We start from the raw sequence: 21,072 nt of genomic DNA, 5'->3' as shown, positions 1-21,072 counted from the left end.
AGAGGCTCAGGCAACTTGGCAGGCTCGGATATGTGGGAGGGTTAAGTCACTATTAGGGTCACAGAAGCTCTCGCATCCCCCAGCGAGACTCGGGGTACTGGTACTTTGGTGAGCAAGGCCGAAGCCTCGGGCCCCATCGCAAACCCTGCCCTGCGGGGCGGGGCCTGTAGGTTCCGCCTTCCACCGCGGCTCCGCCTATAGCCGAGGCCCGTCGCTCGGGGTGCGCGGGACTCGGCCTTCCTCAACCAATGGGAAGACGAGAATTCGTCGTGTTGCGCGTGGCTGGAAAGATTGGCAGGCGAGGCCCCGCCTCGGCGCCTCTGTCCCGGATGAAGTGTGCTGGAAGGGGCGCCCGGGCCCAGACTCAATCGCTGTCATGGCTGCACGGTCTGTCACTCTCGGCATCGACCTGGGCACCACGTCTGTGAAGGCGGCCCTGGTGGAGGCTGCGCGCGGCGACCCTTCCGGGTTCGTGGTACTGGCGAGCTGTGCCCGGCCTGCGCGGGCCGAGACTGCGGCCCAGAGCGCGGCGGCGGGGCCCCAGGTGAGGCAGCGCCCTGGAGCCTCGCCGCCTCCAGGAGCCTCCCGACACCCTCTTCCTCCTCAAAGAAGTCTCCCTGACTGCTCCAGCCTGCCTGATCTCTGCCTGCCCGCTGCAATTCCCTCGATCCGATAGATCTCCTCCCAGGAGCTTTCCCACCTGCTGGCACCGATCGACCCACTCTCTGGCCTTCTTTGGGAGCCTTGACCTTGGCGCTATACCCCCGTGCTCTCTGCCCTCCACTTTCTGTATCCTGACCTGCAGGAAATTGCTCTCCTGCATATGGAGCGATCTCAGGCTGCCTTCTCATTCTTGCGGCTCTGCTCCTCACATCTGCAGGTGTCCTCAAATTCAGGATTCAGCTTGTTCCCTAGGGCGGTGTCTGGGTTTTCCTTGAGAAATCAGACGCAAAATCCAGCGTAACCTGCTGCTCTTTCATCCCGCAGGAGTGGCTTGTGGGTGGAGGAACTCATACACTTGGACAGCAAAAATCCCCTGGCCCCAAAGGCTGAGATACCTTGGAAGAAAGATGCCAGGACAGATAGACATTGAGAGATACCTCAATTAAAATGTTAGAAAAAGGTCAGATTAATAATTCTACACGAAAACTAGTGTTTTGTGAAAGCTACAATATAGAAATGGAGAATTTCACCACAGTGGGCTCAATTGCAAGTTGTGGGTTCAGAAAGGATGTCAATTCTCAGAGATGGATTCCATTAATTCCTTGAAAAAGGTAGCTTTATATTCAGTTCATTGATAATACAGATTAATATCAAGGAACTTTCTGTGTATCCTCATGACTTTTTTTTTTTTTTGCTGGATCTCAGCTTGTTCTTATAATTGAAATAGATGACCTCTATGGCCCCTTCCAGCCACAAACCTCGATTTTCTGAGCCAAACCCCACTCGCAATAGCTTTGTTTTTCACAAACTCTTGCCACATACCCGGACTCAGTCCTTTAGGGTTCAGAGTCCATCTTGATCAGAAGCATTTCAGAGGATAAAGATTTCAGGAGCACTTCGCATTTTCATAGAGCCTTTCAAAATTAGCTTGGTTGGGGCATCAGGACATTTTAGAATGATTTTCTCACTTCATGGACCATGGAGTGGAGGCAAAGTCAGCTCTGACCCTGTGGGGGTGGGCAGCAGAGCTGCGATTACAGGGGTGGGTTTTAGGCAGCGCCCTTTTCTCTTGAAATGGGGCCACTTCTTGAAAACTATTTTCCCCACTTCCCCCAGTGTCCAGCACAGTGTTCTGTGTTTACAGGCATGCCCGGTGCTCCACCCCTGCCTAAGGGGGGGTTTAGGGGAGGCCGGTAATAGCCCCCCTTGCATCCTCCACATGTGTGTCGTGCTCTGGGACAAACAGCCTTGTTGTAAGTTCACCTATAGCAGGATTTCTTCACCTTGGCACTGTTGATATTTGGAGGTTGGATGATTCTTTGTTGTGGGGTGCTGTCCTGTGCGTTGTAGCAACATCCCTGGCCTCTAACCCACCGCATGCCAGTAGAACCCTCCTCCCCAGCTGCGACACCCAAAAATGCCTCCATATTGCCAAATGCCCCCGAGGGGACAAAAATCATCCCTGGGGTAAACACTGCTGATCCATAGAAACACCTGGTGGCTCTGTTCTTTCCTCATGTCCATATTTCTCACTCTTTAGAAGCATTGTGTACTCCACGGTCAACTTTGGCAGCTTTGTGGAAGGTCAGACTTTTAGCTCTTTGCAACTTTAAAATATCAAGATTTTTTTTTTTTAAAATATCAAGATTTTTGAGGGAAGCTCTGTGACCCTTTCTGTGTTATGAATTTTACCTGTCGGGGCCTCAGTTTCCCCATCTGTAAAAAGGGGTGTGGGGGAGGAGGGTTGAATGAGTTCCTAGATTCTTTTTTCAAATCTGAATTTCTAGCATCTGATCTGAATGTAGACCACTTGATATTCTGAATCAAGGAATGGGGGCAGCGCCTTTTCTGTGACATTGTGGGTGTATCCACTGTCTGTCCAAGAATTGCTCCCCCATCACACTCACCACTAAAACTCCCCACACGCTGAGTGCCTCCTTGCCTTCACTCCCCTCTGGCCTGTTTCACTCCTCCGCTGTCCTTGCCTACACAGCTCACCCACCCTAGGCCCATTTTAAACAGCAGCTCCTCTGTCCTGCGTTCATGTACCATCTGGGTTCATGCCACGTGGGAACTCCTTAAACCAGCACTGTGCAGTGCAAATGTGAGCCACACGCGTAATTTTCAACTTTCTGGTGCCCATATCAAAAAATAGTAAAAAGGAACCGTAAAATTAAGTTTCATTGCTTATTATTTTAACCCAATGGATCCAAACATATCATTTCCATATGTAATAATCAATATAGAATTATTAATGAGATATTGTGCTTTTTTTTCCGTACTAAATCTGAAATCTGGTGTGTAGATTTCAATTCAGACTAGCTGTGTGTAGCAGATGACTGGCGTGTTGGACAGGGCAGGTGTAAACAAATGCCTCTTCCCTGCTTCCTTCTTCCTTTGCCCGCTGTCTTATTTCTTCCCTCCTGGGGAATCACGCATAGCCATGCATCTCCTCTCTGCCCCATCTTTTACTGCCCGCTCAGTTCTACTGTAGTCTCTCCTGCATAAAGAGTCTTGTTAGGATGTAGGGTTGCCTCCTCAACGAAATGCTCTGTATTCCCTCTCCTCTCCTTCCCCAGCCCTACCCCTCCTCACCTTTCTTCTTTCTACTCCATCGATCATGTTTGTTTGGAGCCAAGAACTGCCACAGCCCGAGGCCAGCAGGCTGACAAAAGAAGGCTTAACTCCAAGGAGGGGAGGCCTGCACTGCCCCCGGAACAAATGCAAGCCCTCAGGGCATTCGGGAAATGTTTGCCAGATGGATGAACTGGAGCAAACACTAGGGCTGGTCCTCAGGTGCTTTAGTCCAGGAAGCCTTTCTTGCCTACACCTTTCCTGCTGGGTTCCTCCCTGCTGTGTTCCATCCTTCCTCTGCCCCAATGCTTCATGTGCCTTGCCAAAGACCTTTGCCTTATTTCTTCTTGCAGCATGCTCTTTCTTGTGTTTTCCTGTCCTGCTGGACAGTAAGCTCCTGTAGGGCAGGGCAGTGCTTTTCTCAGCTCAGACTCTTCCACGGCAGCGGGCAGAGCTCAGGCCATTGGCTGAACTTAACCCACAGAAGCGCCTCATCTGTGAAGGGAGAAGTGGGACCTCGCCCACCACGTTCCTACTCCAGGCCCCGCTGGAGGTGGTGGAGAACCCTCAGGCCCACATCCCCTCCTTGAGGCCCCTCAGCAGGTCCTGGAAGTGACCTCGGTGGAATTAGGTGGGCAGCCACCACCCAGGAAGTCCCTGGCGCCTCTGCCCTCCTTCCCCTGCCTGTGTGTGTACCTCTGTCCAACGTATTCTGTTCTGTTTCCAGGGGCAAGAGCAGGATGTGAGGAGAATCATCCAGGCCCTCCACGAGTGCCTTGCTGCCCTTCCCCGGCAGCAGCTCTGCAAGGTCTGTGGCATCGGAGTGTCAGGACAGATGCATGGAGTCATGTTCTGGAAAACAGGCCAAGGTATGCTGAGCTTGGGGGTGATCACGTGCTGTTAACAGTCACCCTGTGATCTCAGGTGGCCTCGGCCTGCAGCGTCTTGAAGCAGGGTTTTGGTTGCCCTGGCCAGAAACTGAAGTTAGGCTGCAGCAGTGAGAGTGCTGAATCCTAGCCACTAGACCACCAGGGACCAGCGGCCAGTGATAAGGCTCTAGCCCGTCGGCTTTGTAGAAATGAATTTCCACAAAGAGACAGAAAGTAGTGAAACAAGTAAAGTGTTTATTAGGAGGAAAAAGGGTACGTGTGTATAGACACACAGGCAGGCTCAGAGGGGCAGAGGCTCTCAGAGGCTCGCGCCCTCGTGGTAGTTTGAATCATTTATATGGGGCATTTCTTCTGATTTCCCTTGGCCAATCATCTTGCTTTGACTGGCTCTGAGTCCGTATTTGGTTTATCTCAGGGTCCTCCCCTGTGTGTGCGCACATCTCTTAGGCAAGATGGATTCTAGCAAAGAGGCCTACGGGTAGGTTGACATCACCTACTATAGAGTGGCACCCCTTCCCTTTGTGACCCCCGAGGAGCCTTTCTGTGCACGTGTAGTTGGGAAGGGCTCCTTGATCTCGAGAATGAGGAATAGGTGGTCTCTTTATCTTTTATCTGGACAGCCCTCAACTCTTCGCTCCGCTATTACCTTCATCTTGGAGTATCTATCTGTCCGCAGGGGACAGACTCCAGCTGCTCAGCCTGGGGCCCTTCTATCTCCTGCCTCCCCTGGAACCAGAAAAGGGCTCTCTGTGAAGGGTCAGGTTATTCTGCTGCCTCTTGCGTTTTGTGTACATCCTGTCCTGTTCAAAGGAGGTAATGAAGTGAACTGTCCACTCACACGTTATTCATGAACAGGGAGAGGAGAAGAGTGAGTTCTCTCTGATTCTCTGTCGGATCCAGTGGAGTGGACTTTCCACAGCCTCCTCTTTCTTTGTGCCAGTGTCTTGGAGCGTCAGTGCCAACAACCAAGAGATTAGTGTAGCTGTAGATTCCAAGACGCGGAGGAAACTCTTCTGAATTTCGGCATAGTTTTTGTTGTTTAACATAATCACAGATATTTGTGATTTTTCCATTCCAGGGCACATCCTTTTCATGGGCACAGTTGCTAAGCATCATTTAGTTGGTCGTCTTTCAGGAGGTCTGCCACAGTGCAGAGGTGGGTGGCCTGTTCTGTTTGGCCTCTAGGAGGAGTATTAAGCCAGGAAAACAGCAGTGAGCACTTCGCATGCCAGGTGCTGAGCTAAGTATATTACCTGTGTGATCTCATTGAATTTTCCCAACACCCTTATGACGTGGGTTACATTACTCTCCCTCTTGTGCAGATGAGACCCGGAGGTTCAGAGAGGATAAAATAATATGCTCAGGGTCATGTGGCAGCAAGTAGCAACTCCAGCTTTTCTCTTTTTTAATTAATTTTTATTTTGGCTGCATTGGGTCTTCGTTGCTGCGCGCGGGCTTTCTCTGGTTGCGGCGAGCGGGGACTTCTCTTGTTGCGGAGCATGGGCTCTAGGAGCGCGGGCTTCAGTAGTTGCAGCACACAGGCTCAGTAGTTGTGGCTCGCGGGCTTAGTTACTCCACGGCATGTGGGTTCTTCCCAGACCAGGGCTCGAACCCGTGTCCCCTGCATTGGCAGGCAGATTCTTAACCACTGCGCCACCAGGGAAGTCCCGTGACTCCAGCTTTTGAACTCAAGTCTGTCTGACTTCAGACACTGAACTTTGAAAGTCTCCCAGGAGGACCAGAGTCACAGGAGGACACACCAGCTCAATGAAGGGAGGAATTTCCCAACAGAATGTCCAAGGAAGGATTAGGCTCCTGTAGGAAGTTATGAGCTCCTGTTATGGCAAGTGTTAAAAAAAAATTTTTTTTTTAATTATAGAAAGTTCGACATAGACGTAAAAGTAGGGAGAACAGCATTATGGACTGACACATACCCATCACCCAGCTTCAAAACTATCAACTTTTTACTGCAGGTGTTTTTTTTTTGTTTGTTTTTTCCTTTCTGCGGTACGCGGGCCTCTCACTGTTGTGGCCTCTCCCGTTGCGGAGCACAGGCTCCGGACGCGCAGGCTCAGCAGCCATGGCTCACGGGCCCAGCCGCTCCGCGGCATGTGGGATCTTCCCGGACCGGGGCACGAACCTGTGTCCCCTGCATCGGCAGGCGGACTCTCAACCACTGCACCACCAGGGAAGCCCTACTGCAGGTGTTTTAAGCATAGTATGGATGGCTACTTTGAGGGGTGGAGGCTGTAGTTAAGGAGGTTGGACATTGGATTCACCCCTCCTCTGCCTAGAGGATCAGTGATTCCGATTCTCCTGGGCCAAGTGAGTGGTGACTTGCCTCTCGGTGGCTTGACAGGGGTCTGGTGGTGCATCCTTTGATCAGTCCCCAGGGGGGGCCTGGGTGACTGCCGAAGCCCACCCAGGCTCTCCCCCTCCTCCTCTCCCTTTGTCTGCCTGTCGTCAGGCCAGCTGGGACCACGGGAGCTGCTCGGCTCCAATCCCCAGCAGGAGCGAAAGGCCAGTTCTGGTGTTAGAGCTGACCTCTCAGGGGGAGTCTAGGTTGTAAACGTTTTTAAACTCCTTAATTTTGCAGTAACGAGAATAAACGTCCTTTTAATACTAAAACCCTTCCCAAAGAGGACAGCAGAGATCTAATGATTGTGCTCCGGTCACACACCTTCCTTTCTGCCCGTCTCCTGGCCTCTGTAACGACCACACAAACCATCGCCCACATCGGTGGAGAGAGCTGCTTAATATTTCATGGGGCCCACCTGCATGCCTTCTTGTTTTGGTTTCCGTTTCTGGGAAGGAGAGCCACTGTTTGACGATGATACCTGCTTAGCAGAGTGAGTGAAATCATATTTGAGATCAAGTCGTTCTGCTTTTAATAGCGGCTGTAATTCAGTTTGGTTTCGGGACCTACAATATATGAGGCTCTGTGCTGGGCCCCGCGGGAGACATAGAAACAGGATGCAGCCCTCGTCTTCCAGGGCTCGCTCAAGGCAGTCAACACAGACAGGCACCAGTAACCTGAGCGGAGAGCTAAGTGCTTCCACAAGGGCGCCAACTGGAGAAGAGAGGGAGTGACTAGTGTCTTCTGAGAGGCCTGTGGTTACACCAGTTTCCACATTCCATTTTCAGGCTCAGTAATAGCAGGAGAGAAGTGGGGATCATAAAATCAAGCTAAAAGGCCAGCAGCAGACAGGGAGAAATTATTCACTAGTATATAGTAGACAAAGGACGAATATGGGTGCATATAAAGAACAAATAACAAAGAAAGGACCAATGGCCCTGTGGAAAAATGGGCAGAGGAAACCAACAGGCAATTCCTAGAAGTGGAAATACAAATAGCTAATAAGCATATGAAACGATGCTCGGTGTCATTAGGAATTAGGAAAATGCAGAGGAAAACAACAACGAGAAATCATTTTCCACCCACTGGATTGTAAGAAAGCAGTTTGAGAATGTCAAGAGTTGGCAAAGGGGGTGGAAAATTGGTTTTTTAAAATATCACTCCTGGTAGTATATATTAGCTTGGCCGTTTCAGAGGGCAGTTTGGCAGGGTGTTTGGTGGGCTTCCCTGGTGGCGCAGTGGTTGAGAGTCCGCCTGCCGATGCAGGGGACGTGGGTTCATGCCCCGGTCCGGGAAAATCCCACATGCTGCGGAGCGGCTGGGCCCGTGAGCCATGGCCGCTGAGCCTGCGCGTCTGGAGCCTGTGCTCCGCAACGGGAGAGCCCACAACAGTGAGAGGCCCGCGTACCGCAAAAAAAAAAAAAAGATAAGAGAGTTATAGCAACTACAGGAAGAAAACTTCCAGCTGAACTAATATGAAATCCATTTGCTAATTGCCGGGGGTGAGGATAAAGCTTTTAAATTATACACTGTAAAAATAAGAGTTACTATGACTCAGTGGCCCTACTACTTAAAATCTGTTCAGGAAAAGGACTTTAACATGTATATGCAAAAGAGGCATAATCATGGTCACTCATGGCATCCTTGTTTATTGTAGTGAAAACTGTGACGTTTCCTCATGGGGGAGTGGTTAAATAAATGTTGGTACCCCACGCTGTAGAATGGTATGCAGTAGTTGAAAAGAATAAGGTGCACTCACATGTACTAACGTGGAAAGGATTCCAGGACATGCTGCTGGATGATAAAAACAACCACTAAAAAAATACATACAGTATAGTACTGTTTGTTTTTAAAAAACAGACAAAACCAAAATATAACAAAACCCAGCCCAAATCAACCAAACCAAAGAGAGTATGTTGTGTGAGTATAAAAACCCAACAACGGGACTTCCCTGGCGGTCCAGGGGTTAAGACTCCGTGCTTCCAGTGCAGGAGGTGCAGATTCGATCCCTGGTCAGGGAAGTAAGATCCCACGTGCTGCGCAGCCAAAAAATAAAAAAACCCAAAAAAACTCTACAAGTGCTAACAGTGACAGGAAGGGGGCTGGGACTCTGATGGGGATGGTCAAGCAGGCCTTTTGCTTTATCTGTAATATTGGAACATTTTATATTGAGAATGCATTCACTTATCATTTGTATAATTTAAAAAACTTTAAAATTATTATTATTATTATTTTTGCCAAAAAAAAGAAGAAAGTGAGAGAAAGAACATCCATCAGGCCAGATTCTGGAACAGACTGCCTGGACTTGAATCCTGCCTCTACCACTTAGTAGCTATGTGATCTTTGACAAGATTTTTAAAGCTTCTCTGAGTTTCATATGTCTTATGTGAAAATGGGGATAAATATCACACCTATGTTGTAAGGCTAATATGTAGATTAAAAAAATTAATATTTTTAAAGTGCTTTGAACAATACCTGGTGCATGGTAGGAACTCCGTATTTATTTTATAACACAAACAAAATAAAGATGATAGTCCTAAAAGTAAAAAGAAGAAAAAGGGTCAAAAGAGTTTTGGAAGCAGATAAAAGGGTTCAAGAAAAAGCTTCAGATTTCCAGCTTTAGGGCTGGGATAAGAATCCCAGCTTTAGGCAGAAACGTAATTGTGAGGGTGGACCACCCCATCCCCAGCTTACTCCCTCTTCCTGGGTGAAACTTAATAAGCTTCAGGTGCATATTATCTGTGACCGCTTCCCTGCTCTTCTTTTTTTTTTTTAAATGATTTTTATTGGCGTATAGTTGATTTACAATGTGTTAGTTTCTGCTGTACAGCTAAGTGAATCAGTTATACATGTACATATATCCAGTCTTTTTTAGCTGCTTTTCCCATATAGGTCATTACAGAGGGATTGAGTAGAGTTCCCTGTGCTATACAGTAGGTCCTTTCTTTCCTTTCTTTCTTTTTTTTTTTTAAGGCCGCACCTTGGGGCCTGTGGAATCTTAGTTCCCTGACCAGGGATTGAACTGGACCCTCAGCAGTGAAAGCACTGAGTCCTAACCACTGGACCGCCAGGTCCTTATTAGTTAGGTCCTTATTAGTTATCTATTTTATACATAGCATTGTGTATATCTGAATCCCAATCTCCCAATTTATCTCTCCCCCACCCCATTCCACCCTGGTAACCATAAGTTTGTTTTCTACATCTGTGACTCTATTTCTGTTTTGTAAATAAGTTAATTTGTACCTCTTTTTTTTTTTTTTAGCTTCCACATATAAGTGATATCATATGATATCACTTGCCTTTCTCTATCTGCCTTACTTCACTCAGTATGACAATCTCTAGGTCCATCCACTCCCTGCTCTTCTGGGTACTGGCCAGAACCCCTGAGTGTGAGTGAAGTGTTGTCATGGGTGATAAAGTCTGTCCTATAACCTCACTAGCAGAGTAGTCTCAAGGACATGCTGGTGCCAGTCCGTCGCTCTTTTCTCCATTTTTGGTCATCTCCTTCGTTCCAGGTTGTGAATGGACAGAGGCAGGGGCTGCCCCTGTGTTCGAGCCCAGAGCCGTGAGCCACCTGGTAACGTGGCAGGATGGCCGGTGTGGCAGCAAGTTCCTGGCTTCTCTGCCCCGGCCAGAGTCTCATCTCAGTGTGGCCACGGGGTTTGGCTGTGCAACCATCTTCTGGCTTTTGAAAAATAGGTACGGACACCTGTTGTTTGAATTGGGTGACGGATTTGCAGGGGAACGAGAGTGGCTGGGGAGCTGTACCTCTAGCTGGTCAGCATCACTCCACGTGCTGGATTGTCCCTCAGTGAGTGTGGCCCAGCACAGGGTATAGTCACAAGACTTAGACTTGGTCTACCACTGCTTCATTTCGCAGAGGGCTCTTATTGGTAATCTGATTCTCACCTCGAGGGGGAAAGAAGAGACCCGAGAGGGCAAGGGACTTGCCAAGGATCACAGGATGGGTTCACGGTGGGATCAGGGCTGCTGAGAACGGCTGATGTCCTGCTTTCACAGGCACAGTGTGTCCTCCTAGGAGTACACTCCTCTAAGGCTGACTCTGGCCAGCTTGGCTTGGAGGGGTTGGGAGGTTCCGCTGCTAGGGATCCACAGCCTGTGGGGTTCTGGCTGCTACCCAGCTATGCCATGTCTAGTCCACACCGCCCACAGTTAGGTGCAGCACATGCTTTCAAGTCAATGTTAAACCACGTCGAATTGTTTGGGGTATGAAAAACAGCCCAGAGTTCCTGAAGTCCTACGATGCAGCTGGCACTATTCACGACTATGTGGTTGCCATGCTGTGTGGCTTGACAAGACCCCTGATGTCCGACCAGAATGCCGCTAGCTGGGGATATTTCAACACCAGGAGCCAAAGCTGGAACTTGGAGACGTGAGTATAACCGTGCAGGCTGGCTTGAGGCTGAAGGGCAGAACCTCTAAAGCGGGAGCTTCAGTGGGGCTTTCCCATCTGGGAATAATGGAGGATTCCACGAGGCCAAGGTCAGGTTCCAACACCCTCCAGCCTGTTCCAGTCCCCGGGCATGGGTGGGCCTGACTGTAAGTGAAGTTCTTGGGGAGGGGCGCCACCCACCACGCCATGCTGCCTGCTCCTCCACTGTTGCCCAGACCTAGGGTGGGCTCCCTATTTCTTTCTGTGCCCTGAGCCAGCCCGTAGATTCCAAAGAACAACATTCATTCTTTAACATATTATTTTATTTTTTTAACTTTTTATTTTATATTGGAATATAGTTGATTAACCATGTTGGGTTAGTTTCAGGTGTACAGCAACGTGATTCAGTTATACATATACATGTATCTGTTCTTTTTCAAATTCTTTTCCCGTTTAGGTTGTTACATAATATTGAGCAGAGTTCCCTGTGCTATACAGTAGGTCCTTGTGGGTTATCCATTTTAAATATAGCAGTGTGTACATGTCAATCCCAAATTCCCTAGCTATCTCTCTCCCCCACCCTAATGTATTTTAAAATAGGGTTAAGAAATGGAAGTAGTAGGCTTAAGGGATGCCTTTTAAGTTCCCTTTAAGCCATCATTTGCCTTTTCAGGTCCAGCAGTCCAGTGCCCTATAAGTTCACTGCCTTCAGGGTCCAAATTCTGAGCTCTGTAATAAAACAAAAAGCACCTGGTAATTGAGGTAAAGGACTTTCCAGCATGTTTTATAAAATTGGCAGCCCCATGTTCACTAACCGCGAGTGATGGATGCATTTGGTATTCAGGAGACTGATGGGTTTGACTTTGGTTTGGCCTGTGCTAACCAGCTGTGACTTTGCTCTAAAACTCCAGCTTCCTCCCTTTGCACAGTGTTTGCTCTCCCTTCAAATGCAGGAGGCTGGATGTTGATGAAATCTGCTTCTTATCCAGTCCCTTCTGACTACCTCTGCTCAAACTGGTTGTGTTCTTCTCCAAGAGGCCCATCCCAAGCTCTTGAAAGCCAGGGTTCACTCTTTAAATAACCCAAGGCTTTTCCTCATGGTTTAAAAAAAGCCAAAGAGACCCTCTGTGAAAACACTGGATTCTGCCCTCCCTTCTTGAATGTGTATCCTATTGCGCTTTCCGTTGCTGAGTTTCCTGGAAACAACAGAAAACAGAAAACCAAGCAACAGGTAGATATGCTGTCCACTTTTGGTTTGCAGACTGAGGGACGCAGGCTTTCCCGTCCACCTACTCCCGGACGTCACCGAGCCTGGCAACGTGGCAGGCAGAACTTCCCAGGCCTGGTTTGAGATCCCAAAGGGGACACAGGTGGGCGTGGCCTTGGGGGATTTGCAGGCCTCTGTCTATTCCTGTATGGCCCAAAGGACAGACGCAGGTAAGTCTGTCTTTGGTTCTCTCCTCAGACTTCTACTGGGGCCTCCTAAGCCCCAGCTCTGTGCCAGGGTCCGAGGGGCACACAGAGCCAGCAGTCGCAGCGTCCTCTTGACCATTATGTTACAAACATGAAGAACACCCTCATCCCTACAGGTGAAGCCCCTGCCCCGGGAGCTTACAATTCAGCAGGGCAATTTCTGTCCTGACCACAGTCTGTGCCTTTCTTCTCTAGAGACAGGTGAGGGAAATGACTCTCTCTAGTTGGCTGGTTTCTATGTGTCTCCATGACCAAGAAAATAGATTATTATTCAATAGGTTAGGGGTTTTGTTATTGTGTGTTTGTCAACGAAAGTTCCTCAGATCTGAGTAGAAGCGCAGATGTCCCTGTTTTCCATGTGAGAGAGTCACAGTGAAGGGGAGACAGCAATCCAGGGCAGGGTAAAGGGCCAGATTGTAAATATTTTAAGCTTTGTGGACCATTTTGTTTCTATCATAACTACTTCACAGCTGTTGGGGCAGGAACGCAGCCATAGCCAATGCATAAGTGAGTGGGTGTAGCTGTGTTCCAATAAAACTTTATTTATAGAGGCTGACATGTGAATTTCATAAAATGTTCATGTGTCATGAAATATTCTTCTCCTCTTCATTTCTTTTCAACCTTTTAAAAAGGTAAGAACACGCTACTGGGATTGTAAAATGGTGCAGTCCCTTTGGAAAACAGTCTAGCAGTTCTTCAAAAGTTAAACGTGGAATTACCATGGGACCCTGCCGTTCCACTCCCATGTGTATACTCAAAAGAATTGAAAACACATGTCCGCACAAAAAACTTGTACACAAATGTTCCTAGCAGCCTTGTTCATAATAGCCAAAATGTAGAAACAACCCAAATGCCCATCGACTGATAAATGGATTTTAAAAATGTGGTGTATCCACAGAGCTAAAATGCTATAACATGTGAATGAAAGTGAAAGGCCACATAGTGTATTATTCCATTCCTGTGAAATGTCCAGAACAGGCAAATCCGTAGAGACAGAAAGCAGCTTCATGGTTGTCTAGGGCTGGGACACGGGGTTGATTGCTGACCAGTATGGGATTTCTTTCTGGAGTGGTGAAAATGTCCTAAAATTAGGTCTCAGTGATGTTTGTACAACTCTGTGAATATACTAAAAAGCACAGAACTGTACACTTTAAAAGGGTGCATTTTATGGTGAATTTTCTGAATTACATCTCAATAAAGCTATCATTTAAAAAAAAATGGAAGAGACTTTCTTAGCTCCTGGGCCATACAAAAACAGATGGCAGGCTGGATATGGCCTGGGGGCTGTCGTTGGCCCCTCCTGGGGCTGGGGTAGATTTGGGTCTGCCTCCCCGAGCAGGGTGATTGCAGGCTGTGTGTCTCATCTGATCCTCAGGGCAGCCTGGCTGAGTGGGCCCACTTTGAGAGCCTCGCCTTGTTATCAACGGGAACAGAGAAGTCATTCATCTTACTCGGATTTTCTTTGTCATGATGTCTTTTTTTCCTCCAGCAGTTAGAACTATTACAATTTAACCTTGAGTTTAAAAACTCTGACCAGCACTATCCTCTGAAGCAGTAGTTTATTCCTATTTTAGTACATTCTTAAAAAATAAAATTTCAAGTGACTTTTTGTTTTGTTTTTGGTAGTCATTCCTCTTAATTCAAGATTAGGTGAGAGGGAAAGGTGAGATTCTGCCACTTAAAAAAATTTTTTTTTATTGAAGTATAGTTGATTTACAATGTTGTGTTAGTTTCAGGTGTATAACAAAGTGAATCTGTTATACATATACATATATCCAGATTCTGCCACTTTTGTTTGCACAAATATGTGATAAAATCTTTTAAGGTCAAAAACCCCGTCTTTTTCTCCTGAATTTTCTCCCTGAGCCCTTGTCATCATCCAAAATGAGGATGATGATGCCTTTCTCATGGGGCAGTTGTCGTGATGCACTGGGATGGTGCCTATAAAGAGCCTGGCTCTTTCCTCCTACCTGGTAGTCTTCAAATCTTAGGCTGTTCCCTCCACAGAGAGCTGTCATGTGCCTGGATATAAATGTCCTTTCTAGATGGTGGTCAAATGGGAAGAAGCTAAGATTTAGGCTCCATCTTCACTGAGCTGGTTGTGGTCTCTGGTTCTAGACTGGGGCCGCTGGCCTGTGCCCAGCTGTGCGGTGTCCATGGGCAAGGCTGGTCGGCCCCCTTCACTGACACTTCCCCCCGAGGGGATAGGTGGAGGGCATGATGCTTCTGGTTTATCGTCATGGTGAAAGTCTTGATGTGGCAGGAAGTCAAGGTTATTGACTTTCTGAGACTTGTTTTCACTCTCCTTGCCTCTTCGTCCCAGGAGGTAGGATAGTTGGATGCTGACCACAGTTAGTTTAGCCCCAACAGACTGAGAGGAACAGGCTTTCTGGCCAGGTCTCGTGAGAAATGGAGGAGAGACTCCTGGGACAGTCTGTAGGCTCTGGCCTCCATCTAGAGGAGAAAATCATCCCCTCTGTTCTAGGTCCGGGAGCGTCCCCCCTGCTGGCGGAGGGAGGTTGAGAAGCACACCTTGGAAATGAGAAGGAGGTGGTACCCACCAAAAATGAATGAAACCTCCCAAAGAATAAAACACTTGGGCTGAGGTCTGCCTCTCTGTGAATAGTAGCTTATTGCTGTGTAACAAATCGCTCCAATACTTAGTAGCCTAAAACAGCAAACACTTATTATCTCACACAGTTTCTGAGAGTCAGGAGTCTAGGTGTGGCTGGATTGCAATCACACTGTCAGTCGGCTGGGGCTGCAGTCATCTGAAGGCTTGACTGGGCTGGAGGATCCACTTCTCAGCTCACTCGTGTGGCTCTTGGCAGGAGGCCTCAGCTCCTTGTAGGTGTTGGAGGACGGAGGGAATGAAAAGTACCCACCGAACTGAGAATGCATCTTGAGACTGAAAAATGAGGCAGGCGGCTCCGTATAATCAATGGGTCAGTTTATTTTAGGGTAACTTACAGAGTGGGATCAGGCAGACAATGATCTGGAAGCATTGGCAGCTGCATTCTGCACCACCAAGGGGCCTTTGGGACAGTTTTATAGTTAACCTAGGACATGAGGGTGGGTGCCTGGAAACAGGACACACACTCCTAAGTTAAGATGACTGAATGGGTAACTAGTCTCATGGGCTCTGGGAATACATCAGCAAAAGTCAGCATAGTTTGGGAACTAACAGAGCATAGAGGCCACCTGGCCCTAACCATTGTTAAACAATATCTACTAACTACAAAGCCCTTGATGACAGAGAAGTGATTCACCACCTAGTACAGTCCTGGGTAGGGTCAGCGGAAGGACAGGAGGGACCGTGCGGGCTCAAGATGGGGTCAGTTATGCCAGCAACCATCCAGTGGGCCTCTCCATAGGGCTGCTCACGACGTGGTACCTGCCTCCCCTGGAGCAAGTGATCAGGATGGAAGCTGCAGTGCCCTTTTATGACCTGGTCTCCAGAGTCACACACTGTCACTTCTGCTTTACTCTCTTCATTAGAAGCCAGTCACCGAGTCCAGCCCACACTCAGGGGTGGAGGACTAGGCTCTTCCTCCTGAAAGGAGGAGTATCCAGGAATTTGTGGCACACTCTCCGACCCTGTTGTGACTTGTGGCCTCTGAGTTAGCCCAACAGGCCTAACCTCTGCTTTCTTTGAACCACATCCAGTTCTCAACATCAGCACCTCGGTGCAGCTGGTAGCCTCCATGCCTTCAGGATTCCAGCCAGTGCAGACTCCAGACCCTGCAGCTCCAGTCGCCTACTTCCCGTACTTTGACAGGACCTACCTGGCGGTGGCAGCATCACTCAATGGGGGCAACGTGCTGGCCATGTTCGTCCACATGCTGGTCCAGTGGATGGCAGATCTAGGTAAGGGTGGCCCACACAGTGGTGTGTTCTCTGCTTGTCCTTTCTATGTGGCAGTGTCCTGGTGCTGAATGTGCTGTAAGTTTCTAGATTCTTGTCTCAGACCCAGCCAGATTCTAGCACATTCCCTCTGTCCTTAGGGATCTGAGCTTGTAGCCTTTCATCTTCTGAGCTGCCATCACCTACCCTTTTTTATTTTTTTTTTTCGGTACGCGGGCCTCTCCCTACTGTGACCTCTCCTGTTGCGGAGCACAGGCTCCAGACGCGCAAGCTCAGCGGCCATGGCTCATGGGCCCAGCCGCTCCACGGCATGTGGGATCTTCCCGGACCGGGGCACGAACCCGTGTCCCCTGCATCGGCAGGCGGACTCTCAACCATTGCGCCACCAGGGAAGCCCATACTCTCTTTTTTGAGGCGCATCTTCTCCTCTAACCTTAACTGTGGAGTATCCTAATAGTCTCCTGGCTCTCCCTGGCCCCGCTATTACTTTCTCTGTCAGTAACCTTGCATTTGAGGTTTGCCTTCTGCTGGCTACAGACAGCGGAGAATAAAATGATCAAACATGAATGAGTGAAAAGACTGGTAGCACTTATTCCTGGAAAGTAGCACCTCTCCTCCTTTCTTGGAAGGGTCCCTGGAAACTCTGACGTCTTCCTGCTCTCTTCAGGGTGGAATTGATCAGGCCTTCCTCTGCTCTGCATTTAGAGAAAGATGTAACCTCTTTCTTCCAGGAGAGGTTCCCTTTCTAAGTACTTAGGGTAGAAATGAAATTTCTGGCCAGCTGTCTAGAAATACGGAAATCATGCTTATCAGATGCATGGGTCACTTGTAGGAGCTCAAAATCAGGTCATTCCAGGAAACATCCAACAGAATAACTAGGTGGGGCACAGGCCACAGGGAGCACCTGGGAAGTTCATACTGGTCATGCAGACAGGTGTTGCTGACCCACGTCAATCCTTCCAGGCTGGCTGGGGGTGTCAGCATTGCGGGTAAGTTCTGCCCCCTTGGCTGGGAATCCCTCAGGAATGCTCCATTTAAAGAACAGAACTTTGATCTTGTTTTGCCTTGAATCAAGAAAGGTTTTAAAGATGCAGAACCAGTCATCAGAACCTTCAGGCAAGCCCTTTACTCAGATACTTCTTTAACTGGGTTGAGTCTGTCGACTGTTTACTGAGTTGGCTGGTGTTTCTATTTATACAGAAGTGACTGCTTTGCTCAGCCCTGAAAGAGTACGTAATACTTAAGTTTTCTCTAAGGTTTTCAAAAAGAAAAGTCTTTTACATTTTCGTGGTTCTTATTTTGATGAAACAGAGGGTGCTTTGAAGGCTAGTAGTTTATATAACTTAACCTCCTCTGAAATGTCTACATTGTTTCATTTGATTGAAAAAAATATATTTTTTTCTTTCTCATTCCTGAGGGTGTATAGTTGAGTTTGTATGAGTTAAATGTGCTGACGTTGAGACTCCTTGGGGACTTTTGGTCATACATTGGAAATACTCGTGGAGTTTTAAAAACAATGTTGATGTCCTAGTTTCACTCCCAGAAAAGCTGATTATTTGGCTTGGGGGAGAGGAGTGGGGCCTGAGCACGGCATTTTATAAAAGTTCCTCAGGTGACCCTGATGCTCTCAAGTGTTGGTAAGCACGGATCTAGAACCTTCTACTCAAAAAGCGTGGTCCTCAGGCCAGCTGCACTGGCTTCCTCTGGGAGCTGATGACAAATGCAGAATCTCAGGCCCCACCCCAGGCACACTGAATCAGAAGCTGTGTTTTAATAAGATCCCTGAGTGATTCACATGCACATTCAACGCTGAGCTCTGGTCTAGACTGGTTGTTCGTAACCTCTGCCGAGGGGCAGGCTAGAGTGTGATCAGCACTGTGGTCCTGGGATTCCTGTGACACTAATAACAGGTGTGATGATATTTACTGATTAGTGTATGCATTTGGTCCACTTAGGACCAAGAGTCCCACAGCTGCGGGATGGTAAGGACTCACAGCAGCGCTTACGAGATCTCTCCTTGAAGATTGGGCTGGGGTCTGTAGTGAGAAAGGTGGCTGGGGTCTGGAGCAGAGCACAGCTAGCCAGAATATTTGGGAAGCAGCCAGCCACAGTGAGGAGAGGCAGCAAGTCAACCTATCCTTGCCCCCTGGTAACTCTATAGCCTGCAGCGAGGGGGTGCATGAACTCACACAGGCCTTCTCTGTTCCTGGCAGGCCTGGAGGCTGAAGAATCCACTGTGTACTCACGCATGATCCAGGCTGCTGCACAGCAGAAAGACACCTGCCTAACCATCACTCCAACGGTGCTGGGCGAGAGGCACCTGCCAGACCAGCTGGCCTCAGTGACCAGAATCTCCTCCTCTGACCTCTCCTTGGGGCACGTGACCCGGGCCCTGTGCAGAGGCATCGTTCAGAACCTGCACTCAATGCTTCCTTTTCAGCAGCTCCAAGAGTGGGGCGTGGAGCGGGTGATCGGCAGTGGGAGTGCGCTGTCCAGGAACGAGGTGCTGAAGCAGGAAGTGCAGAGGGCTTTCCCCTTCCCAGTGTCCTATGGGCAGGATGTGGATGCAGCTGTAGGGGCCGCTCTGGTTATGCTCCAGAGAAACCTTAACCAGCAGGAGTATTAGCACACTCATTGGCCAAAGGACTGTTGCAAAGTTTATCTAATTAACGTTCCTCTCCTTAGCTTGGGATCATGCTTTTCCTGGACAGCTCTGTGGGCAGTTTTAAGCAATGCTTATTCTCAGGCCATCATTTTGACCAAGAACCAATCTTCAGGGCACACTCTAATAATGCAGCCAGGAGTCATCAACCAGATCCCAAATCAGTGTCTTCTGAAAGAGACTCACCTGAGAGCTGGTCGCAAATGTAAATGTGGGAGAGACAGAGAGAAAGGGAAAGATGGGTCACATGTACTGTTGGAAGAGTCTTCCCTACTGGATTGTGCCACGTGACCCTGAGGCCCCTTTCCCAATCTTGTTCTTCTCTGGCCACACCCAGCTAGCTGGGGCAGAAGGCGACCCAAGGACAGTGATGCAGGCTGGCTGAGATGAAGATGCAGGGATCTGTGCTGGCCTTCTTGCCATGTACCTCCCCTCCAAGGAGAGCCTGCTTGGTGCTGCCATGGTTCCTCACAACACAGCTGGCTTGAAGACACAGAACAGAGAAGAAAATGTAGATGACATGACCAGCCAAGGGGACAGATGCTGCATAACGCCACCATTCAGGCATGTTGTTCCCAAGAGTCTGACCAGACACCAGCAAGACTCTTTTCCAAGAGTGTGTCTGTGCAGCAGTGTGTTTTTGCCCCTGTGCATCCCTGGGAAGCCTTCCAAGGGAAGGGATGCAGCTGCGCATGCTCCTGTTAGAGAGAAAGCAGAGAGAATCCCTTGTCCCAAATGCCCCAGCTCTTCTTTCTCTTGGTGTGGGCCTTGCTGGCCCGCCATGTGTGCCTGGCTTGCAGAAACATCCCACTTGAGTCGGCATCTCTGCAGGGATCCCAGAGCATCTTAAACCTTCCCTGGTTGGTAGGATGACCATGGAATGGCTTCCAGGAGAGGGCCACCATCGCTGTGTCTACTTCCACACTCCCAAGGGTGATCCCAGGTCCCTGACTCTGAGGCACCTGGGCGACTGTGAGTTTGGGAAGCAGTCATGTCTCTTTGTGAATGCCACGTTATGTGATTGTCTGAAACTCTTAATCTGCCTGACTGTGCTGATTGAATTTCAGATACTAAAGTTCATTCTTCCAGAGCCTTGTCCCTTTAGTAAAACACACCTCTCTGCATTGGGAAGACTATAAATCTGGCACTGCCACAGGGTTTGGGAGGTTGGACATAACTCTGGGGATCATTTGTAGAAGCCCTGCCTGCCCCATGGTTCTGCCGGGACAAGCAGCTGCAGATCACTCAGGAACGTCATGTAATTGTTCTCTTGGCCAGAATGAGTTGACACCATCATTTTGAGAGAGAATTCACCTCGGGATGGGCCAAAGGATAGCAGAGAGCCCTGTCCATCAGGAGGAACTGGCCCTCCGATGTCAGGGAGGCAGCCTGTCTTGCATTCCCAGGATGCTGTGGGTGGAGCTCCTAAATATAAATTAGGAGCTGGATGGGTATCCTGCGAAGCACCATAACTCTCTGTCCCCTTTCCGCATGTCCACTCTACCTCTGAGGGCTAAGCCTTGCACGGTCCAAGCTTGCCAGCTGGTGGTCCTGTTGTCATTTCTATTGCACTTGGCCTGGAGCCTCTGCAGGGGTTTGAGTGCAGCTGCCAGGGCCTCATTTCTCCAGCCTGAAGTCATAAACCACTCGTTGCTTCTGCTCTCGTTCTCAGGAGGTACCATTCTGATCCTCAGATGAGGAGCTGGGTCATTAGGGCTGTTTGCCAATACCCTGATCTTAAGCACATGGTAGGCTAGCACTTCCCCACCTGATTTGCTTTGGCCAGTAAAACGTCAACAGAAGTTTGTCGCTTCCAGGCAGAAGCCCTTTGGAGCCAATGTGAGATTTACCACACTCTGTTCCCTTTGCTGTAAGTGACCTGGGGTGTCCCAGAGAGGAAGCTCTGCTGCCCTGGGTCCCACATGAGGGCAATGTGGTGTAGAGCCCTCACCAAACAGCGAGTGACTCGTAGTGTGACTGAGAAATAAACCTTTGATGTTTGATGCTACTGAGATTTGGGAGCTGTTTGTTACCACAGGATAACTTAGTTCATTCTGACTGCTACAGCCATGGTAGACACTGTGCCTGAGAAGTCCCAGCACAGACCCAGGTGAATCATATTTATGAAGCGTCTACTAGGAGATGGGTGTTCTATCAGGCACGGTGGTGTGTTGTTGAATTCCCCTCACTAGGGATT

General features: G+C 48.9%; 1 protein-coding gene across 1 annotated transcript; it reads left to right on the top strand.

The window, feature by feature from the left end:
• Positions 1-351: 351 nt before the first annotated feature.
• On the top strand, positions 352-21,042 carry SHPK (sedoheptulokinase). Its single transcript, XM_082861076.1, has 7 exons — positions 352-544; positions 3,965-4,106; positions 9,999-10,182; positions 10,724-10,876; positions 12,138-12,313; positions 16,016-16,216; positions 18,427-21,042. The coding sequence occupies exons 1-7, from the start codon at positions 377-379 to the stop codon at positions 18,837-18,839; spliced, it is 1,437 nt and encodes a 478-aa protein (XP_082717202.1). The 5' UTR covers positions 352-376; the 3' UTR covers positions 18,840-21,042.
• The last annotated feature ends 30 nt before the right edge of the window (positions 21,043-21,072 follow it).

This window comes from Leucopleurus acutus (assembly GCF_964270905.1).
Source record: "Leucopleurus acutus genome assembly, chromosome: 19".
NCBI lineage: Eukaryota > Metazoa > Chordata > Mammalia > Artiodactyla > Delphinidae > Leucopleurus > Leucopleurus acutus.
This window is presented reverse-complemented; position numbering and strand designations above follow the sequence as displayed.

Coding starts and splice junctions, on each gene's coding strand:
- SHPK (XM_082861076.1), top strand. CDS start 377: ATGGCTGCACGGTCTGTCACTCTCGGCATCGACCTGGGCACCACGTCT. Junction 10,183..10,723: donor TTCTGGCTTTTGAAAAATAG/GTACGGACACCT, acceptor TATGAAAAACAG/CCCAGAGTTCCTGAAGTCCT. Junction 10,877..12,137: donor CAAAGCTGGAACTTGGAGAC/GTGAGTATAACC, acceptor TTTGGTTTGCAG/ACTGAGGGACGCAGGCTTTC.